At 43.7% G+C, this 20,715-nt stretch overlaps 1 protein-coding gene across 3 annotated transcripts in view; it reads right to left on the minus strand.

Annotated features, from left to right (window-relative positions):
* NUP214 (nucleoporin 214) overlaps positions 1-20,648 on the minus strand; it is a 38,524-nt gene extending 17,876 nt beyond the window's left edge. For 2 of the 3 annotated variants that reach the window (XM_030961400.1, XM_030961399.1), the window contains exons 1-24: positions 20,544-20,648; positions 18,986-19,181; positions 18,205-18,356; positions 17,743-17,947; positions 17,206-17,276; positions 16,792-16,855; positions 16,427-16,530; positions 16,012-16,118; positions 15,805-15,871; positions 15,163-15,286; positions 13,168-13,329; positions 11,651-12,107; positions 10,164-10,339; positions 9,539-9,630; positions 9,137-9,226; positions 8,647-8,796; positions 8,254-8,412; positions 5,965-6,068; positions 5,316-5,495; positions 4,773-4,858; positions 4,593-4,676; positions 4,027-4,272; positions 3,183-3,347; positions 2,591-2,699 (exon numbers count right to left, since the gene is read on the minus strand). In XM_030961400.1, the coding sequence (XP_030817260.1) occupies positions 2,591-2,699; positions 3,183-3,347; positions 4,027-4,272; positions 4,593-4,676; positions 4,773-4,858; positions 5,316-5,495; positions 5,965-6,068; positions 8,254-8,412; positions 8,647-8,796; positions 9,137-9,226; positions 9,539-9,630; positions 10,164-10,339; positions 11,651-12,107; positions 13,168-13,329; positions 15,163-15,286; positions 15,805-15,871; positions 16,012-16,118; positions 16,427-16,530; positions 16,792-16,855; positions 17,206-17,276; positions 17,743-17,947; positions 18,205-18,356; positions 18,986-19,181; positions 20,544-20,585 (3,392 nt within the window). In that variant the 5' untranslated portion in view covers positions 20,586-20,648. The remainder of the gene's footprint in view (positions 1-2,590; positions 2,700-3,182; positions 3,348-4,026; positions 4,273-4,592; positions 4,677-4,772; positions 4,859-5,315; positions 5,496-5,964; positions 6,069-8,253; positions 8,413-8,646; positions 8,797-9,136; positions 9,227-9,538; positions 9,631-10,163; positions 10,340-11,650; positions 12,108-13,167; positions 13,330-15,162; positions 15,287-15,804; positions 15,872-16,011; positions 16,119-16,426; positions 16,531-16,791; positions 16,856-17,205; positions 17,277-17,742; positions 17,948-18,204; positions 18,357-18,985; positions 19,182-20,543) is intronic. The other variant, XM_030961401.1, reaches the window with a different exon arrangement.
* Positions 20,649-20,715: the final 67 nt, after the last annotated feature.

Below are 20,715 nucleotides of genomic sequence, written 5' to 3' on the forward strand. Positions count from 1 at the left end.
AACAGCCAACCAATTTTAGCATCTTAAGGCTGTGGCCCACCAGGTTCAGAAGCTTCAGTGGCCAATAGCAGCAGATTTCAGAAGCTTAAATTAAACCATGATTGCATTCTCTTGGTGGCAAAGCCCAGCTTTCTTACCCAGGCAGGTTCTTTCCATCTTGACTGGGACCAGAAGTTCCCTAAGGCAATAATCAATCTCTGGCTGAGGCTGCAAATCCCAGACAGTGAGCAAATTTGGGCATCCAAAGTTGTCTGTCTGCTAAAGCAAGAGGATTCCCAAACTGCATTTACTGTTTGGTCAGCTGCAGGCCAATTCACAGGAATTTTCTACCATATTTTAAAGGAAGAAGACACAGATATGACACATTTTGTATGGACATTTGGTCTTGGATATGGTTTTGTGCCTTGAACAGCTTTGCTTCACTAGAAAGTCCTTTCCTTCCAGCCAGGAGTACTCTCTCTACATTGCCTGGCCTGGATTTGCCCTCTGCCCAAAGCAGAAGTACAGCAAACAATGAAAACTTCAAGATTAACACTGGAAAAAAGTTGGTGTTGGGATGGTGCAGCTGTAGATTTCAAGCTTAAGCTGAACAAAAAAGAAAACAACAGAAAGTCTGTGAAATTCATGAGATGGTGGGACTTGATCCCAAGATCACTTGACAATGCTGTGAAAATGCTGAGTTGTGGAGAAAGGATTATTTTTTCACTGAAAACTATGTATTAGTAACTGGACTGGGACCACCAACACACCCAATCACAGGCCACTGAACAACTGATAACTGAAAAATCATTCCTGCTTACCACCCAAAGAGTGTGCTGTGGCAGCAAGAGACAGCCAGGATGTCTGAAGTAGCAAAAAGTGGTGAATTAACTTTGCTGGGTGAATGCTCTTCATTTTAGTGCTGAATCTGACTGGCAAGCATGGCTCATTTGGGTAGAATTTTTAGAAAGTACATTTTTATGAGGTCAGCTATAAAGTTAAACTGTAGAAAGCCTCCAAGATAGCAAGCTAGCTGGTGGTAGATTATAAATTAGAGGTATCAATCAATACTGACAATCTAAAACTACTTGAAAGTAAGACAGGTCATTAACAGTTCAAGTAAAAATCAGTCTCATTGCATATTGCTCACTCACAACCTTCTCTGTGCACAGCCAGTACTTTCTACTTTTTTTCATCATAGTTCTGATGAAACAGAGGGTGGAAAGCTCTTCCTGGTCACAACACTACTTTTAGCCAAAAAATTCCCAAGCACAGCTGTCTACAAATTTGACTTTCAAAAGATGTAGCAATTCCCCTCCCCATTCCAGTTTATCACTTTTAGGAAGAAATAAAATAGCAAAAAGCACCCAAGCTGTTTCTCAATTAAAATGCAAAAGAAACCATGAAGTAAATGTCAAGGTCTCCAGTTGAGTACCACCACTGTGAGACTGTTCCCTTTTTAAAAAGCTAAATCAAAGGAATTCCACCTTTTTTCTTTGACAGTGAAGAGTACCAGTAAAGTACAAATGTGTGAAAGCCAGTGGTGATGCAACAACAGCAATTGCTCCAGGAGCTGCACATACAGCTCACTGCTATATGGATAAAGCATTTGCCACTCCATATATAATCAGAGATATGTGGTGAATTTATCCCTCTTCATGTAGTAAGCCCAACTTTGCACAGACTTCTCACTACTGCCCAGAACTGGCCATGTACTGCCCTGGTCTTAAGCAAGAGCATGAACTTTAAGTTAAGACAGTTCCAAGGTCATTACAATGACAGGGAAAAAGCCTAGTCCTAGGCTGGTGACAGAGCCTGGTGATAAGGAAGAAATCTCTGGAATGAGCTGAGCTGGCTGTTGTCTGCAGGAAGCAGAGTAGGGAAGCCAAGTGTTACAGCTAACTCACAAGAAATGGTAACAAATTCAAGGTTAAATACCAGAAGTCAACGTTCCCAGTTTACTCCTGAGGAAGAGCCTGCAGCTCTGTAAGGTTCCAAAGTGACTGACCCCCAGTGACACCCAACCCTTCAGTCAAAATTCTGATGTCAAAACATTTGAGACAAGTTTCCAGAAAAGCCAGAGCACAGTTCTCCCTCCCTTCAGGGGGTGAATCTGGGAACAGACAGAAGAGGCATAACTCCAGAGAAGGTTCTCTCAGCAAAGGATGACAAAGTAGAAGGAAAACATCTGGAGAGCCTGAAGTCACAGACCACACTCAGTGACAGAGGGCTGCAATTCCCTCACTGAAAGAGGCAGAACAGAGGTAGTGATTTGAGAGATACCAGGCCCAAATTTCTTATTAGCAGTAAAACCACTGAATCCCAAAAGGAGAGGATGCAAATAAATGCATTTCACAGACAAATAGAGAAGGAGGTTAATACTGGTCTCATCATTTGTTCAGGACAAGCCATTAGCAATTCCTTGAATGACCTGGTAAGATCTTTTTTTCTTTCTTTCAACTCACAAAGCCAATACTCTTGTCTAAATGCACCCACTTCAGGTCTTACACAGCCAGACTCAGTGAAACACTGCTACTGCTCCCCACTGGCAGATGTGCTCCAGTGCAAATGCTACCGAAGGGCACCAGAAAGAAGGGCAGCACTCACTCACCCTATAACTGCAGAGGCTGCTGGGGTCAGAGCAGTAGACTTGAGTTCTCGAACATTCACCACCTGAGGAACGTTCTTCAGAGTTGATTCAGTCAAGGAGGTGCTCACAGCTTGAAGGAACAGAAAAAAACAGACAAAAAGAACCAGATGTAAAGAAAAACTCCATATGAAGCATTTAGTTTCATTCAATATGGCCTGAATAATTCCAAAAATATCCATCCAAGATTCTAGAACATATATAGTGTACCTGGCCTGAAACATTTGGAACCTCAGATTTCATTAAGGACAAAAGAAGTGGGCAGCAATCTATATAGTCGGTACATTTTTTGTTTGCTGAGCAAATCTATTATGAACTCTCTCTTACCAACATTGTAACACCTTCTGTTAACAGAAATGGGAGTTTCTCAGGTATTTTGTACTAGCAGCTTACAGGAAAAAGGAAGACAAAGGAACACTGGATAGCTCAGAGGTGCAACAACTACAGATGTGTGCCACATTTTGTTTGATGATCTCCTCCTTTGAGAGCACTAAATCCCTGTGAAAGCCCCATTCAGCTGCTCAGAGGTCACTTGGGCAATTAGCCATCCTTTTACCTGGGGACTGGTTAGCAGCCATCTGCCTCTGCAGAGCTGCAGCAGCAGCTGCTTGTGGTGCTGGAACAGTGACAGTGGGAGCAGGGGCTCCATGTTTCACAGTCTTTGTTGCAAGCATTGTACTGTCTGCCCCTTGTGGGATGATTCTGTTTGAAGATGTAGGCACTAAAAAATAAACAAATTAACAAAAGTATCAGTTAAATGTTTCTCTATAAATCAGGGAGTCTTTGGAAGCCTTTGCTGAACTGCAGTTCCTCTAAGTACACAGCTTCCTTCTGACAGGACTCATGTGCAGGCCATTCAAACAATCAACACAATCTGTCCCTGGCAGATTTTGGTATATCCCAAGGAATTTACTAAGTCTCAATAGATGTAATTTCAATGCATTAGAGGACTTTCAATTTGCTGTAACAGACACTTCTGCTGACACCTTATTTTTCTCTCTGGCTGCAGAGATTAAAGAAACCTCTCCTGCACAAGGAAAACTGAGTGTATGCAAATGCAGCTCTTACGGAGACTTGCTGGGCTTAGAACTCCTAACCTTGGCCACAGATGCAGCAGTACTCCAGTTTCTCAGTCTTCGGGCAATATTTTAGGTCACTGCAATTTGAAAGAACCAGGCAATCACAAAAGCACAATCAGTGAGTCAAGGTGGTTTAGTGCCTTTAGCTCAAGTTCACGAGGTTACAAAGCCACTCTGCTACTGCTCCTGGGAACCTGGCAAAGTAAATCTGTATCCTGCAATCTCATTTCTCCAGGGCCTGAAGCACTGGCAATGGATAACACAGTAGTTAAAGCTACCCACAAGAGCACATTGAGAAGAGACACTGCAAACACAACTCACACAAAGTACCCAGGGAGAGGTGTGGTTTCCCAAAGGATGGAGACTGAGCCATCAAACCAGGCTGGATTGAGGGAGTTCGGACCACGGGAGCATGACGAGGGACCTGGACTGGGGCAGCCTCTTCTTCCTGGTCCACTGCTTGGGAATCATCATTCTCCAGTGACTGGGAAACTGAGGATGTTGAGCTGACTTCATCCAAATCTTCATAATATCTTGTGGACAAGAAGGCAGATCGGGACAAACTTGCTGCAACATCAAAACCAAAATTCATTATTAAGTTGAGGGAACCATCCAGTGTAACAGCCATGACAAATGCACCCTATTTTAGGGCAGTCGCCTGTTGACTTGTTTAACTCATGCATTTAAGATTTGACTTCTTAAATGCCTGGAAAGGCAGCCTTAAACCAGGCATCAACTGAAGGCAAGTCCTTCTGAGAGCAGATGGGAGAACAGGAAAGAAGAAGTAGGGGTTGAGTAGTCAAAAGCCAATTTCTGGTCTCAGTCCCACAGCAACTAAGTCACCCTCCCAGAAAGCATATCAGACTTCTATAGTCACTAATGTTTACCTGGAGCTGTAGACCTAATTGGTGGAGTTTTCCTCTTGGCTAGAAAATTCCTCAACTGTGCCTGCTTCACTGGGGATAACTTAGCTGGAAAATGGAAGGCAGTTATTAGTCTACAGTCAAACTGCAAGTCAAAAAAAAAAAGGTAGTTCACATTTATGGCAGGAAGAAAGAATAAATTACCAGGTGCTTTGGGCAGAGGTTTTGCATGTGATTTCAAAGTAGTTTTCATCAAATCGTTGCGCAGGCTTTCAAGGTCACTGTCAAAACTGGGCCAAGGCAGAGCAGTGAAAAAACAGCAGCAGAAAAAAGAAGCCAACCAAAGCAGGAACAAAACTGGGCCAAAGTAGCCACTAGAACCACTGGCATATTTAGAAGAACAATTGGCTCCTCTAGATACTGTCTGATGCACCTTTAACTATTTTGGAAACTTAAATAGTCATTCACTTCTTCCCCTGAAGTCAGACAGACAACTAGCAGTATCTCAGCCTGGAGGCTCTATTATCCCATCTACTAAAAAAACTCCTTAAACTTTTAGGGGAAATTTCTGCTAAGCATCAAACAGTGTCCAAGAATCCAACCAATAAAGTTATGTGTTACCTGGGCATGGTTTAGTATAATCTTTAGAACACCCTGTCCTCCCATACCATGCCCACAAAACATCATTGTCTGGAGGATGCACATTGCTGGGGACAAGAGAGAGGGGGGAATTCATGTTTCACACACCTCTGAGCACTGTTGAGAGGTGCATCACTGGGAACACTCCACTGAGATGTCTGGTTGTAGAGGCGCAGCTGCTGCAGGCTGTTCACCAGGTGGTTCAGTCTCTTCCTCTGCTGGTTGATGATTTCCCGGTTATTTGCCAGGGTGTTGAACAAAGTCTCTCGCTCAGGGACTATCAGACGCCTGCAGAGATCAGATCAAGAGACAGGGATAAGGACCATTCTGTGCATCTGGGCCACAGGCAGCAAGCAAACATCAATGGTTTAGTGGTTCTGGCTACTGAAACTAGAGGTCAATCACCAAAGCAGTTCAGTTCATTTCACATAAGATTTCTCCTTTGAATGTGCTGCCAGTTTATTTATTTAGCCTATTTGCTTTAAGATATTTTATCTATTAGAAAGGCTTAATTAGCTACCATCAATGAATTTCTGCAAAGCTTACAGTTTGTTTCTATAAGCACTATTTTTACTGTACACAGACACACAACAAGCTTGTAACGTGTATGAAGCCAGAGAGTCTGAACCTATGGCTCCCATTAGGTGTCTGAACTAAACTTTATTTCCAGATCCCTTGAAAAAGATCTTTGTCTGTTGATTATAGACTAATTCCCAATTTACAGATGTAGTTCTGTACTCCAGTTTTAGTTACTTACTTCTGCTTTCTCTTCTGTTCCAGGTGCTGGTCCCACTCCAAATCCAGAACATCATTCACATCCTGAACAGCAAACTTCACGTACTGGTGCAAGCGCCGGATTTCCTGCCATGCAAAATAAAGTGAGCTTTAAATTAATTTCAGAAATCTCAGTTTCAGTTGAAGAAGATGAAGACTCTTTGGGCTCATTAAATCCAAGCCATACAACACTTGCCTGTATTTCTGCCTGGAGAGTTTTGCCAGCACAACAGAACTCAACGTGGCGAAAATTTATGTAACAATCAATAGGGTACACATTGTCCAGGGTTTGCCCTGGACATTTCACCTCAGCTCTCAACTAAGAAATACTGTCCATAATATTTGCAAAACACAGCCAAGTCTTTACAAAAAGGATTTTACAAACACCAGGCATTATACAAAACAATCCTTATTTCAAATGCCACTTCCAGAGCATGAGTCACTCGGTCCCATCTTACAACACTGAAACTTCTAACAATTATAAGTGATCAAAGCTTTGCAGGCTGTTCACACGACTCTAGAATATCAGCATTCACAGACTATGATTCATGAAAGCACTCACGAATGCTCAAGCTCCCACAATAAGGCAAGGAATTAATTTGACTTTTATAGGTAGGAAAATAAAAATAAGTAAAAAGCAAGGACAGAGAGTAAAGAGACTTATCCATGACCACACAGCTGCACAACTGCAGCAGCTATGCCAGAGACCTCTGGCCTCAAGCTCTGCTCCCTAAGCAAACCCAGAGCTCAGTCTCATTCCTGTGATCCCTCCTGCCTGGCATGGCATGGCCCTGGCCTGAACTCCAACCTTGTAAAATGGAAATGGGAACTGCAGCTGGTTTCAGCTCATCTCAACAGAATGTTCACCTAAATACGATGAAGCAGCCAAGGAGCACAGCTTGAGAAGAATTCCACTGTAAATGCTTTCAAGATACAGCATGGGATTCTAGTGGGACCTCTCCAACCTGAAAGCAAACCCAGTCCTGCTGTGGGCTTAGTGTTAAACACTGCCAAGGCCAGGCTTCCTTTCCCCAGCACCTACATGGCAGCAACTCTCTGGATACCAAACTGGTAGAGCTGGACATCAGAAAAGTCTCAGGGTATCGAAAACTTCATTGAAAACTAAGACACAAAGCTGCCTAAGGGAGCTTCACACCCAGGAGAATGGGGATGATGCAGACTGAGCAAAATTTCAGAGTCAGCACACAGCTTTCTCAAAGCAAACTTCCACAAAGTTGACCCAAGAGCTCTCTCATTCCATTCAAATCCACTTCCCCTTCTCTCCCACTGTGTTCTACTTTCCTCATGGTCCTTTCTGTACACAGTGAAACACATACTTCAAGATTATCATCTCTCTGAAGTCACAAGCATAAGCTTCAAATGTCACAGCGACATGCTGTACATCAAAGCAGGCATGCAATTAAGACTGTGAATCAATCAACAGAATCCAGGTGAAGATTAGAGATCAGACCTAAAAGAAATTACTTTGTGTCAGCTGATTTCTAATAACTGCATGCATGGTCTTGATACCTAATGCCACAAAGATGACATTCAATTATGCCTTCAACCTGCCAGTCAAACCTCTTGAGGGGAACTTATCAGTGTATAAAAGACCAAGTATCATTTGTAGGGCACATTCACTCTATTTTGCTTAGGGTTAAAGAGCCTTCATCACTAGAGCTGTAACAAATAGTGCTTCACCCCTTCTTTCTTTCTTGTCTTTGAAAGCTTCTTTATGTACTGCTGGTTATTTTCCTTTGTGCCCCAGCTTTCAGAATATCATTAAGCTTTATGCTCCACCATCCATGAAATTAACCACACAATTCTGTAAGTCATAATAAATCATCAAATTGTTCCATAAGGCACTTGCTGAAGATAAAAATAATTCTAAGAACTCTTCTATAAAGTGTAGGAAAAAAACCCAACATTCTTTTAACTAAATCCCTGAGCAAACACTACAGGCTGAGAAGGAACAGGATGTCAAGAGTCACATTCTAAGATTAGAAGACAGATCTCAGGTGAACTACATCCCCTTCAGGAGGAGTTTTGAATCATCACTGCAAATGGCAACAACAGAGGGGAGCTTCAGGAGAGGATTTCCAGCAGCTCTTGCAAACTCATGGAAACCAAAGCTCACCACACATTTACAAGACTATTTACTGAAACAGCAAATACTTAGGGCAGAACAAGAATGCTAGGAACTTGCACACACAAGCCTAAGTTGTATTTGATTTAAAGCTCTCTATCAGAAGTTGGCTGACATGATTCATACCTGAAGTTGTGCTTCACTCTTGGGATCCAAAGGTTTCTTATAGAGCAAGTGTAAATACCCCGAGCTACGATTCTGTTCGTTCTGTTCTTTAGCCTCTTCTACTCCTGCAAATCCCTCCAGCAGGGTTGTCTTCAGAATACTGATATCTCCATGAAGTGACTGCAAAGTGAAATGGAACAGATGGGACAAGGTTCAAGGTAACATTTTCTACTGCCATTTCTAGCAAAAGGGCTCCTGCAAGCATCTGTCTGAAAGCACAAGTGCAAATGCCAGCCCCTCATTAACACAGCAGAGTCAGATATTCCCTCTGTAGTTCAGCTATAGCAGGTTAAGGAGGACCATCAGGTGAGGAAGAGTCACTGGTGGTTCACAGTTTGAAGACAGCCTGCTCACCTCTGTTGTCTCTTTAATTTCCAAGAGGAAGGTGTGAAGATCCTCTGACTCAGTTCGCAGCATCTTCATTTCCTCTGGAGTCCCAACTTGGAAACAGGCTTTGGAAGTCCTGGCCTTCAGCTCCTCCATCTCCTTTTGGAAATGTGCAATCTGCAAGGCCAAGTGGAAGAAAGGGCAGCCGCTGAAAACACAGCAGGGACTAGAACAAATGTCTCAGCTCTTGGATCATGCCTCAACTACACCATAAACACTGGTCACTTTGCAGCCAAAGCAGGAAATTCTTCTTGAACATTAACAGGAAAGAATACTCCATCTTCTCAGCACAGTGACTGAAGATGACTGAACAGGACACACAAATAACAACTACAAACCAGGCTGATCATCTTAGGAAAAATTTCCATTCTGATTCCTAAACTACTTACAGACACCATCAGAACACAAGCTGAAGTGTTTGTGTGGCATTATGAAGAAAACTGCTTGAAAATCTCACCTCCTCCCTGATTCCTGCTATGACAGGGTCTGACTCCTTCCACTGATGGGTCTGTTTCTCTAAAGCTGTGCTGGGGAGTGCTGATTTGCCCTGGGGAAAAAAAAAAGACAAAACCAAAACCAATATTAAGTATATATCCATTGCAACGGGGAGCTGAGAATATCAAAAAAGGCCTGGTGTTAGAAACTCCATCCAGACACTCTGGTTGTAACAAGTCAAAATACAGCTCTCTAAAGACATGCAGAAAACGTTGTTTAGAACCACAGATTTGCTACTGTTTCAAAATCAGGACTTAGCTAATTCTTTGACCTAAGAACATCAGTTCAGTCCAAGGAATTCTAAGCAATTTATGGGCCATGAAAAACATTCACCCTCCAAAGAAGCCAGTCAAATTCTTGTTACCTGAGTAGAGCTTGGCTTTGCTGCTGACGGGGTGACTTTGGCTGTCTTCTGTACCAAGGAAGCTGAAGGAGGATTTTGAGCAGGACGTGCCACTAGAATTTAATAAGAACAGTAACTGATGAAGTTAAACAAAGCTTGAGGAAACAGGCTGTGATGAGAAACAATCAGCACTATCAAATTCAAAAGCAGTAGTGCTATGGGCCCCAGTGCAAGAACACACCTTCCTCAGGTGCCTTTTCACTTCCATTCAACTTCTCTTGTGACTGCTTTGAACTCTGGTCAATGCAGATGGAAGGTAAGGCACTGATTTGTGCAGCTGCCCAGAAACCCTTAGAGCACTGAAAATGCCAGAACTTCTGGGTGAACTTAAGCAGCTGAATATAATTATTTCACATATGGCTCTCTCAGAAATAGAGCACAAATGGAAAAAATGCTCAGTTTCAAGACAAAGTGATTCACATCATGATGGTGTGCCAATATAGGCACACCATCAGGAGGGCCTCTGGAGCAGGAAAAGCAACAGGCAAAACAAGCAAAAAGCCAAATGAAGCTCCCTGTGTCCTAAAACATTTAGAATGTTTTTTTTATAATGCATTATTCCCAAAAACAGGGATCAGACTCCTACCTGTGGCAGGCACAGGGGATGAAGTCTTCAGTGGCGTGGCAGGAGGGGCTGCAACAGGCGTGGACTGGCTCAGAGAACCTCCAGGAGCAGTTTTGGAACTGGTTGAGAAGGAAAACATTGTGGAGGTGCTTTGCCCACTGCTGCTTGTGGGAGAAGAGGTGTCTACAGCACTGAACCTGCAACAGAATGAATAAATGAATGAGTGAATGAATGAATAAATGAATGAGTGAATGAATGAATAAATGAATGAGCATCCCCTGGGATCAGCAGCTACTCAAGCTCCAGATACAAAATCACGAGTGTAGCTTCTGGAGATAGTGGGAAGGAGCCATTCAGGATAATTTCTGAATACATGGAACCACAAAGACTTCTTAGATCCTCCCATGAGCCAAAGCTAAATGCCAGCAAAAAATACTACCCTGCTTCAAATACACCTCATCATTTTGTTCCAGGTATAGCAAATCTGAGCTGCCCTTCAGTGCTCATCTCAGAGTAAGGCTCAAAGAGAAATTCTGCAAGAAAATATGAATTTCTATTCATTTGCAAACTCAGCTCCTCCAGGCAGCCAATTTAAATATTCAGCCAATTCACTGGTGTATCATTTGCTTTATACACAAAATATAAAAAGCCCTAAGAGCTCCCATCAGATTCTGGTGTAGTAAAGATTTTTCTAATTCAAAAATAATCATTTAAACTATCAGAAATTTTTTTTGATGCATTTACACGCAAGTTCTTCTCCTTAAAAAGCAGCTCCAATTAACATAGCTCTGTGTTTTAAACCACTTTTCCTAAAAATAAAGAGCAAGTCTCAGGAGTTGGCGGGAAGAGTGAGTATATGACATCTGAGAACACTGAAACCCATTTTACATAGTTTCTAATCAATATTAGTTTTTTTCAGTCAGTGTGAACAAGCTTTTGAAGGTTCCAGATCCTGTGCTCAGTGAGCAAGTGTCCATTTAAGAACACAATCAAAAGGTCTGGCACCTTCTCTGCTGAACACAGAGTGGCAAAGCAATCCATCAGCTGTCGCTCCAGCTTCCTCTCAGGCTGGGGGTAAGGAACCTTCAACAAACTGTCAGAGAAACTTGCGCTATCACCACCTCACTAAAACAATTCCAGACAGAAGAGATTTCCCAGCAGTCCTCAGCCATGATATGCATCAAAACAAAGCATGGAATCACTGTTTGATGCCTAGGAAACAAAGATATAAACCCCCCTAAGTCTCTGGCAATTTATCAGTCTAAATTTTTGGCATTGTCCCTTGACTAGTACCCATGAACAAAACCTCTGGCATGGAAGCACTGAGGGTTTCCACAGCCACAACACTCTTGGATAAAGAGGGGCTTCCTCAGTGCTTTCCTGGGAATGTGGGGAACTGCTGTCAGGGCAAAAAGCCAGACACCATCTTCAGAACCACCACACAATATCCATGTCTACAGCAATTTAACAAGTACCCAGCCCCTGCATTCACTGCTGAATCTATTTACTTCTCATTGAGGTTCGCTTTGACTGAAGAAGCTGAAGGTGCAAAAGATGACTTCTGTGCAGCAGGTGCTGTGGAGAGCAATGGCCCAGATGAGCTGTCTGCAGCTGGTTTAAAGTTCAAGGAGCCAAAAGGAAAAGAGGTGGCAGGAGCTGTTGTAGTGCTGCCCACAGAAGCAGGAGTCATGGATGCCTTGGAAGAAGCAGAGGAGAAGGAGAATGTTGCTAGTCCAGTCAGAGCAGGAGTCTGGGCTTGCTTGGAGGCATCAGTCGCAAAGGAATATGGTGGAGGATCACTGCCTGTGGAGCCAGGAGCCTTCACAGCTGAGGGCATGAAGGAAAAAACAGCTGCTCCACTCCCTGCTGGAGGCTGACTTGAGGTGGGCACAGTGGGAGCAACAGCTGGTGCTGTGTCAGGCTTTAGAGAAGTTGGAGGAGTGGTTGGACTTGCGGCAGCACTCCCTGCAGGAAGAAAATGGGAAAGGAGAAGGCTCATGGGGCTGCATTGAGTAACAGCAGAAGGTATTGCAAGCCCAAATCTGTTTAATATGGACAGCTCAGCACTGCTTCTCTCACTGGACAGTGAGGAAGAGAGATGGCAGAGCTGGGCTTGCAGTCCCCAATCCCAGCAAGTGATACAGAAACTGTTCTAAGTCATGATCAATACAACAATCTGTTCAGATTAATGTTGTCTGCAGTTTCCTGTGAAAAAACTTCACCTTCCTCCATTGATTTTGATGAAGTTCCTGCCATCTCAAATAAAATAAGCAGTAAGCATACAAGTTAGCCAGCACTGCAGGAAGGCAGGCTGCCAAAAAACAGCTTTCTGGCTGGGAAAGGAGAAGCAAATTTGGGCACAGGGGAGAAAATGGTGCATTTGCAATTATTTCTCCATGAATGCAGACAAGCAAAACAATCATCTTACCTGCCTACATCATACTACACAGGGCAACACATCTATAACTCAAACAAAACTACTCCTATTCACCAGCTGACACAATTTTGACAGTGCTGAGGAAAGCTTTAAATAAGGTTTAAAAATAATTTTGTTTAAATAGGATTTTTCTGCAGTCAAACACCTTAGCTCATATCATGACCTCCTGTGGCGAAACTATGGAGGAAAATCATCACCTCTCTGAAGGGTGCAGGTCAGGCTCAGAGCTGGGCAAAGAGCCTCCTAAAACTGGTTTGGCCCTATTCTGCAAAGGCTGATTGCACAGGAAAGTCTAAATGCACAGCCTGCAAAGTGCCTGAGATCCCACAAACAAACTCAATGATCTTAGAAGCCTTTTCCAAACCAAATGATTCTGTGATTTGGTGAACAGGACTAAGTAATTTCACACTCATGCACAAAAGACAGAACAGTCCTGGGAGCTCAAAATACCCAAGAACTGCTCACCATTATCATTATAAAAAAACAAAATGTTTTCTGTGACCACATGTGTCTGACTACTGAACTGACAGATCAGTATGACAAAGACCCACAAATCCCGGGGCTCCCCTGAGCCCCTGGAGCACTCACCTGCTGCCTTTGGAACTCTCTCCCCTGCCAACTGCAGCGGCTCCGGGGTCACAATAAGTGACCTGACTCCTGGGTTTTGGTTGATCATGTGAAATGGGCAAAGCACACCATCCGTAGAGAGCAGGATCAGAACTGGAGCTGGAGCAAGGATCTTCTCATCACCTGCCAGAGACCACACATAAGTCCTACAGTCAAAGCTTCCTATTCTGTTCCTACTGGAATTGCATCTTTCAATACTTCTTACATTTCTGCCTTCTTGCTTTCATTTGCATCTTTGTTCCCTCGCTTCTCTGTCAGTGCTCAGATCTTTCTTTATCCTTTTGTATTCCTTTATGTTTCTGACTTCATGTTTTATAAAAGGGTTGTTTGACAATCGAATGTCATCTCCTGAATGACAAAGCCCAACTTTCACCCATCAATTCCTGTGCCAAGCTTTTTCAGATTTTGAAGCAGTCATTTTCTCTCACTGATACTCTGCTCCCTCCTTCAATTCCTTTCAGCAATCCCCACATTCCATTGGGCCCTGTCTCCTCATTAACATTCATATGCATAAACTACAAAATGGAATTGCTACAGAGGAAGCTTTTTAACTTTAAAGAAAACCAACATCAAACAAATATCCTCGTGATCTGAACCACTGACATAAAATATTTGTGTTTTATGCAGCTGCTTTGTGAGTCTGCTTCAGTACAAAAATTCTCAGAACAGTTAAAGGCTCCAGAACACTCTCTGTATTTCTAAAATTCTGTAATGGTTTAACTGTGCTTAATTACATGCAAAAACCCAAACCCAACACATATACAGCACAGGAAAAATCTGCTATAATCACGGTGCTTTGTTTGTCAGGCAGCAGAGTGAACAGCCATTTTTCTTTACTATTAGCTCTTCAGGAAAACCATGCTAGGGAAGGGCAGTTTCCACTTGGGAACAAGCTCCAGGACAAATCAGGTTTCTCTGCAACCTAAACTTGCTGTGAACTGCAAAGCCAATTAATGTGTAGCCAAACTCTTGTGTCAGAACACAGAGAATGTGTTAGCAAAAAGCTTCTCCAAAAACCTTTTAAAAAACTCTGAGGCAGCATAACATAAGCTTTAAAAGAATCTGTCCTGACAGATTTCTTAATCCAGTAACTGTATAGATTAACAGAGAAAAGGCTTCAAATTCAATTTGGCATTCAAGTACAATGTTTGACCTCAATTCCCTACTGCAGGGGTTTTTTTCAGGTAAAGGTCTCAGTTAACTGGCACCCTCCTGTGCTCTTCAGGAACTCCTGACTGCAGTACCTTCCACTCTGCCTGAAGGCATCTCTATTTCCATCTGTCTCTGGCCTTCAAGGTAGAATTCTCAGAATTCACTGAGATGCAACACAATAGCTCAGATGTAGCTTCAGACTTTGACAAAGTGCTTTGAAGGGCCTTCAGGCAGCACAGAAGGTACAGCAATAATGCAGCTGAGATGTAGAGCACAGCAGGGTTTAGGCAGTACAGACCCTGTGCTTTAATGCAGAATTAAAACCTACGCATTCACCTCAGCGATCTTTGCTGTTTCTGGCTTTGAAACCAACCCGCTTTTCCTTTAGATCCATGCAAATGTACTTGATACAAAACAGTTCTGCGAAAGGACATAAGTGACAAGAATAAAGAACACCTCATGGGCAGCCTGAAATCCCCAGTGTTGGAACACGACTCCTTTAAACTCACTAAAATCTCAGTTCTGGGGACAGATGTAACTCAGGAGCTTTGTTTGTCATGTCTGTTGGTGTCATATCCCAGGAAGCTGAAAGCTCCAGGAAAAAAATGTATTTAACACTTCACCCCTGAATCCTCACACAGAAGTAAAGCCACGTGCTGTGGGTTTGGTATTAAAACAGCAGAAGGTGTGTTGGTCTGCCTTTCAGAATGATCTCCAGAACTCCGATCACAAGGCTCTCCGTCAAAAATATCAAATATAATGAGGTTTTTGGACTACTCCACAAGAAAGACAACCAAGACTTACTGATCACGATGGGCATGTTACTGGTGTAGTCCACAGCAACACCAACAGGCAGAGTGTCATCACTTTTATCTGTCAGAGGAAGTTCTGCTCTGCTAGAGTCCTCCAAAACCCATGATTCCCAGTTCTGCAAAAAGGAAAATTATTGTTACATCAACTACTGCTTTCCTGTGACCAGCCTTCTTCAGCACTCCAGCCTACAACAGCTGGAACATCAGGTAGAGAGTATCTACTTAAATTTGTCAGATTAACAAATGCCAGAAAGATCAGGGTCCTTCACAGATTTGTGTGTGACTTCTCATGTATCACTGCATGTCAGAGGTCAGAAATTTCTAATGCTTAACTTCAACTGATGACCTCACATCAATCACTTTATTATAGTGAATTTGACCAAATTTTGAGACTGCCAAGTGAATAATGAAAAACAGACTTCTGGTACTTGGTTCACAACACACATCTCTTGTTCATTTAAGAGTTATCTTCAGATTATGTACAATTTAGAAGCTTGTTTAGTTTTGGGATGTCTTCAAAAAATCATCCTCTCATGGTATTCCAGGTCTTATATAGGTTACACTTGGGGAAAGAAAATGCACATTTGCACAGATGCAATACAAAATACATTCCAAAATGGAGTAAAAATATTACCTGATCCCCCTGCCTGGCAAGAATGCTGACTTCTGTAGAAGCTGCTGAAGCTGCCAGAACTAGATCCCTGTAAGCATGGACACAAACAGGTTAAAACTAACAGTCCACTGCAAGGTCTACAAAAAGGAGGAACACAATCTATGGAGAAGCACTGACCCCTCAGACGCATACCAAGGGAAGGACTTTGCCATGATTCCTGCCACTCACCATTCTTCCACAAAATTGAGGAAGTAATGATGCTGTCTCTCAGTGCAGCTCGTGTAGCACGGCTCCATGAAATTCACAAACTTCTCTGGTCGCTTCTCTTCCTTTTTCTGTAGGATCAACATTGATAATTTATCCTTCAATGCACCGGGCAAGTAATCTCCCTTAAATATGACCGTATCAGGGCACACCAATAACATCATAATTGGATCTCAGCAGAAAACAATTTACCCATTGATTTTCAGGTGGATCCTACTTCCTCCACTTAATCCCCCAATCTCAATCCCGTGATTTATAGCAATATCAAACTCAAATTGTATGTGGTGCCAATATCAACAACAAAAGGAACTCTCTATTGTCATGAACAAGTCAGGAACAGGCAACAGACACTTGTGTCATTGTGACTGCTGGCACTTACAGGCAATATGGCTATGACCACTTGTGGAGACATCTCCAGTGTCCCATCAGCCTCTGCATACACGATGGCAAAGACATACGTGCTAATCCAAAGTACATCCAAAACTGAAAGAGAAAGCAAATACCTCAGCCAGAAACACTTTAAAGTAATACTTCCTTGTTGATTGTAACTGTGCACAGCACACAAAAGGAAATGACAAACAAACGGCAACTAACTCCTAAACTACCAAGCTTAAGAATCACAGAAAATCACACTGTAATTTCATAACCATTGCTATACAGCTGCTATAACTCAAGACAACAGGGGAACAATGAGCAAAATACTTTTGAAGAGAAAAGAAGTTAAAAAGTAATAAAAATATGCACCTTTAACAGGATTGTCCGAGTCATAAAAGGGAGGACAAGGGATTACTTTCTTCTCTTGCAGATTCTGCAAATAAAACAACTCTTAAATATACAGAAAAGGCAATGAACAAATCTAATTGCAAGTTTTGCAAAAAGCCCAGAGAACTGGTTTAGAGCAACTCACACATTCTTTAACACTCATCATGGGCCACTCTGAAATCATGACTTCAGTGACCAGTGCAAACCTTAAACTAAACCAAATGTTGGCCTAAGACACTTGAATATTACTGAAGCACTTGTGTAGCATCACATGGCTCACACTATGTGCCACCTAACCAAATTTTGCAGTTTGTGATACAAAAACCAATCAACCAATTGAAAAAAAATCCAACAGAATACCATATTTCATAAGGCCTTAACACCACCAATACTCACAGGCAGATATTGCACCACAGTGCCATTTTGCCTCCCTGCAGCCAGTTGTTTTCCCTTTGGGCTCCAACACACTAGGCAAAAAAAAAGATAATTTCATTAGCCCTAAGGAACTGGAGACGCCCCACAAAAACAGGACCAATAAGTTAAAACTGCTAATTTTTTCACTGAAAAAAAAATGAATCTGAATCAAACAAGGCATCATCCAGTCACAGAGAAGGCAGGACTATACAGGTCAAAACCCAACAGGTGATGATGCTTATTTGCATGTTTTCCTGGAAATGAGTCAAGCCTGAGACAGCACAAACCACCGGTGGGCACGTGTGGTAACTCACAAGACTCAGCTGCTGCAATCAACTGGGAAAGAGTAATTCCACTGCAACATATTTTCTGAGTCTCACTGAGTTTAAACCCTTCCTTTTTGTTAAGAATTTTAAGAAACCTCCTCCTGAGACAAGCAACCTCTGTTTATACACCTCTTAATCAGTGTTTCCTCTTTAGTGTCCAACATTCTGAGTGCCCTCCAAGGCTGCCACTCACCAGATGTGACAGCAGCAGAGGATGGGAGTGTGGCATAGACCTTCACAGAGTCTGTGACCTGCAGGACAGAGATGCTGCCATCGGACAGACAGATGGCCACCATGGTTGCACTGGCAGGGTTCCACTTCAGGTCGTTGACCATGGCTGCACCTCCTGAGTCCTTGGCCAGTTTGTGACAAGCAAATGCATGTTTCTGCTGTTTTGCCTTTTAGGGAAGACAAATACACAAGACAGTCAAAGTGGAGCACAAAACCAAACTCTCCTGAAGCCACAGTTCAAAGCAGTCTTGACCAGCCTATAAATTAACCACTGATAAAAACAAGCAGATTTTGAGCAACTCCTTTACAAGACAACCCTCACAGAGACAGAAAACCCCACCCCAGCTACATCTCTCCTCTACTGTATTCTGAAAAAAAACCCAAACCCCAAACCAAAGGCAAACCCACTTGGCATGGGCTGTACCTGATTTAGGAACGTGCGGACATCAAAAAAGCTGATGAAGGACCCGACCTCACTGGACATCATACAGACAGACAGGGTGAGATTGTCACAGCTCAGAGCCAGGTGCTGCACAGGAAACTTCATGGGAACCAGAGTACTCTGAATATTCTCCACTTAAAACACAAAAGGAAAGGAAGATGGAATGAAAGGGACAAATTTAAATAGCAGGAATTGATCTTGTAAAACGAGACAATAAATTTATGCAATAATCCTCAGTCCCATGAACAGCAGCTATCAAAGGTAACACACAGAAAAACTGAATGAAAACAAATCCCTTCATCTCTATCAATACAATCTTGAGAGTTGCCAAATTTCTAAGAAAAGAAAACGCCACCTTCCTTCCTCAGTAACCTGAGTAATAATAAGTGGAAAGATTTTTGGCTTTATTTATGTATGTAGAGAGTGGAACAGTTACTAAGGAGAATGAAAACCACTTTGCACTCAGGTGGTGGAGCAGTGGTTGCTTCTCCTCTCCTGGACAGTCATTTAGTCAGAGTGGGTAACTCAGTGTGAAAACTGCCTCAGTGTGTCCCTCCACTCTCACACATCCCTGACACAAGCACAGGGTCAAAGAATGGCCACCAACCACTGTTTCTGCCTTCCCCCACAAGAAAATGTGGCAATTCAAATGCCTGACAGAGAATGGCAAGGACTGTAACATGTATCAGAAGCCAAGAACTCCATGTTATAAACCCCTACAAACCTGTCTCTGCCAAACCCATGAGATTTAAGTGTGTCCTACCAATTTTATTGGGGTCTTCTCCCAGCTGTTTCTGCATGAGAAGATCTCTGGTGTGGAAGATCTGCAGGCTGGTCCCTCCTCCAGCAAAGACCAGCCCATATTTGTTGGACACTGCGAGGAGGCTGGAGCGCTCTTTGGGGAGGTCATCAGGAGAATCAAAGATGCGAACCTTCTTCAGTGCTCTGAACTGAAAATCCTGTTTGAGACAGTTGGGAAGAGGCTGCTCACATGCTGCTCAAGAGGAACAGTTTACTTTGGCTTCTCTAAGACAGTAGGAACCTCTCCATGAGGCTCCTGCACACCCAGGCAGCCTCTTGCATTTTCTGTCTCATCCATGCAAGACTGAGATCACACCACTTTTTTTTTTTTTCATTAGTTAAATCTCACTTGTACCCAGTGCTTGTGTTCATAAAATCTGCCTGGGACATCTGACCTTCTCAGGAGCACACCAAAACCAGCCAAGGGATACAAAGGGAAAGGAATAAAGAAAAGATGGGACAGGACTGAACAAAACTTGCTGCTACATGCACACATTTGCTAACCCACGTGCCAGTAACTCCACTAAAGCACCTGAGTTATTCCCAAATAACTGCACTAAATAAGTACATTCCTGCAATCTGAGGAGGATGTAGGAACTCAGAAACTTCTGCAAAACAAACTGCCCAACTACCCCGTTTTTTGAGGGCAGAAGGCAGCTGCACAAAGACCAATAATAACCCCAGGAATCTGTTCCCCCGTGTCCCTTCTCACACCAACACTGGGTGACACAGGATGGGCTAGGCTGGCTCCACACAGCAAGACTCCAGCTCACACTGCCCCACAGCCACACATCCCCAAACCAGGAGATCCCAGCACAAGGCATGCTGACAGGAAGACATAAAAATATATCACTCTTCTTCCAAAACAAGGCTCCTCCAACTCTCCTTCATCCCTGAACTGATCAAGGATGAGGCTTGGAGCAACCTAGTCTGGTGGAATGTGTCCCTGCCAGTAGCACGGGTTAGAACGAGATGAGCTTTAGAGTTCCTTCCAACCCAAATCATTCTGTGATTCCTTCCCCAAGCATTAAACACCCCTCTATACCAAGGCCATGCCAGCCTTCCCTTTTCCACCCCACAGGCTTGTACCACACCATACTGGAAACTCCTCAAGACTGCCCAGAAATACTCCAGTGTCCCTCACTGGAGATATTCCCGACCCGTTTGGACGCAATCCTGTGCCGTGTGCTCTGGGATGAACCAGTCAGAGCAGGAAGGTTTGCTGAGATGACCACTGTGGTCCCTTCCAGCCTGACCCATCCTGCAGCTGTTTCACAAACACTGCAAGGATGTCTCAAACAGCCCCGCCATATCCCGAGCCGACCCTCCCGGTTTATCAGCCCCACGGTCCCAACCAAGCCTCCCCCAGCACCCACCACCGCTCGCAGCCCAGGCCGAGCCTTCTCCAAGCCCCGTTCCCCTCCCGCACCAAGCCAAGGCCCCCCGGCCCGAGTGAAACAGCCTGTCCACACTTTCCCCCGTCGGGATGCCCCCACAGCCCCGCTCTCCCCGTGCCTCACCTTCATCTCCCGCTCGGGGATCACGTCCATGTCGTCCCCCATGGCGGCCCCGCGGCCGCGGTCCCGCCGCCCGCGCTCCGCCGGGAGAGCCCCGCGCCGCTTCCGCTTCCGCCGGGGCCGCTCTGGCCGCCGCTCTCGCTGCTCCGGGTCCTCCCAGCGGCTCCTCCGCTAC

The sequence above is a fragment of the Camarhynchus parvulus genome, chromosome 17 (genome assembly GCF_901933205.1).
Source record: "Camarhynchus parvulus chromosome 17, STF_HiC, whole genome shotgun sequence".
NCBI classification, from domain to species: domain Eukaryota; kingdom Metazoa; phylum Chordata; class Aves; order Passeriformes; family Thraupidae; genus Camarhynchus; species Camarhynchus parvulus.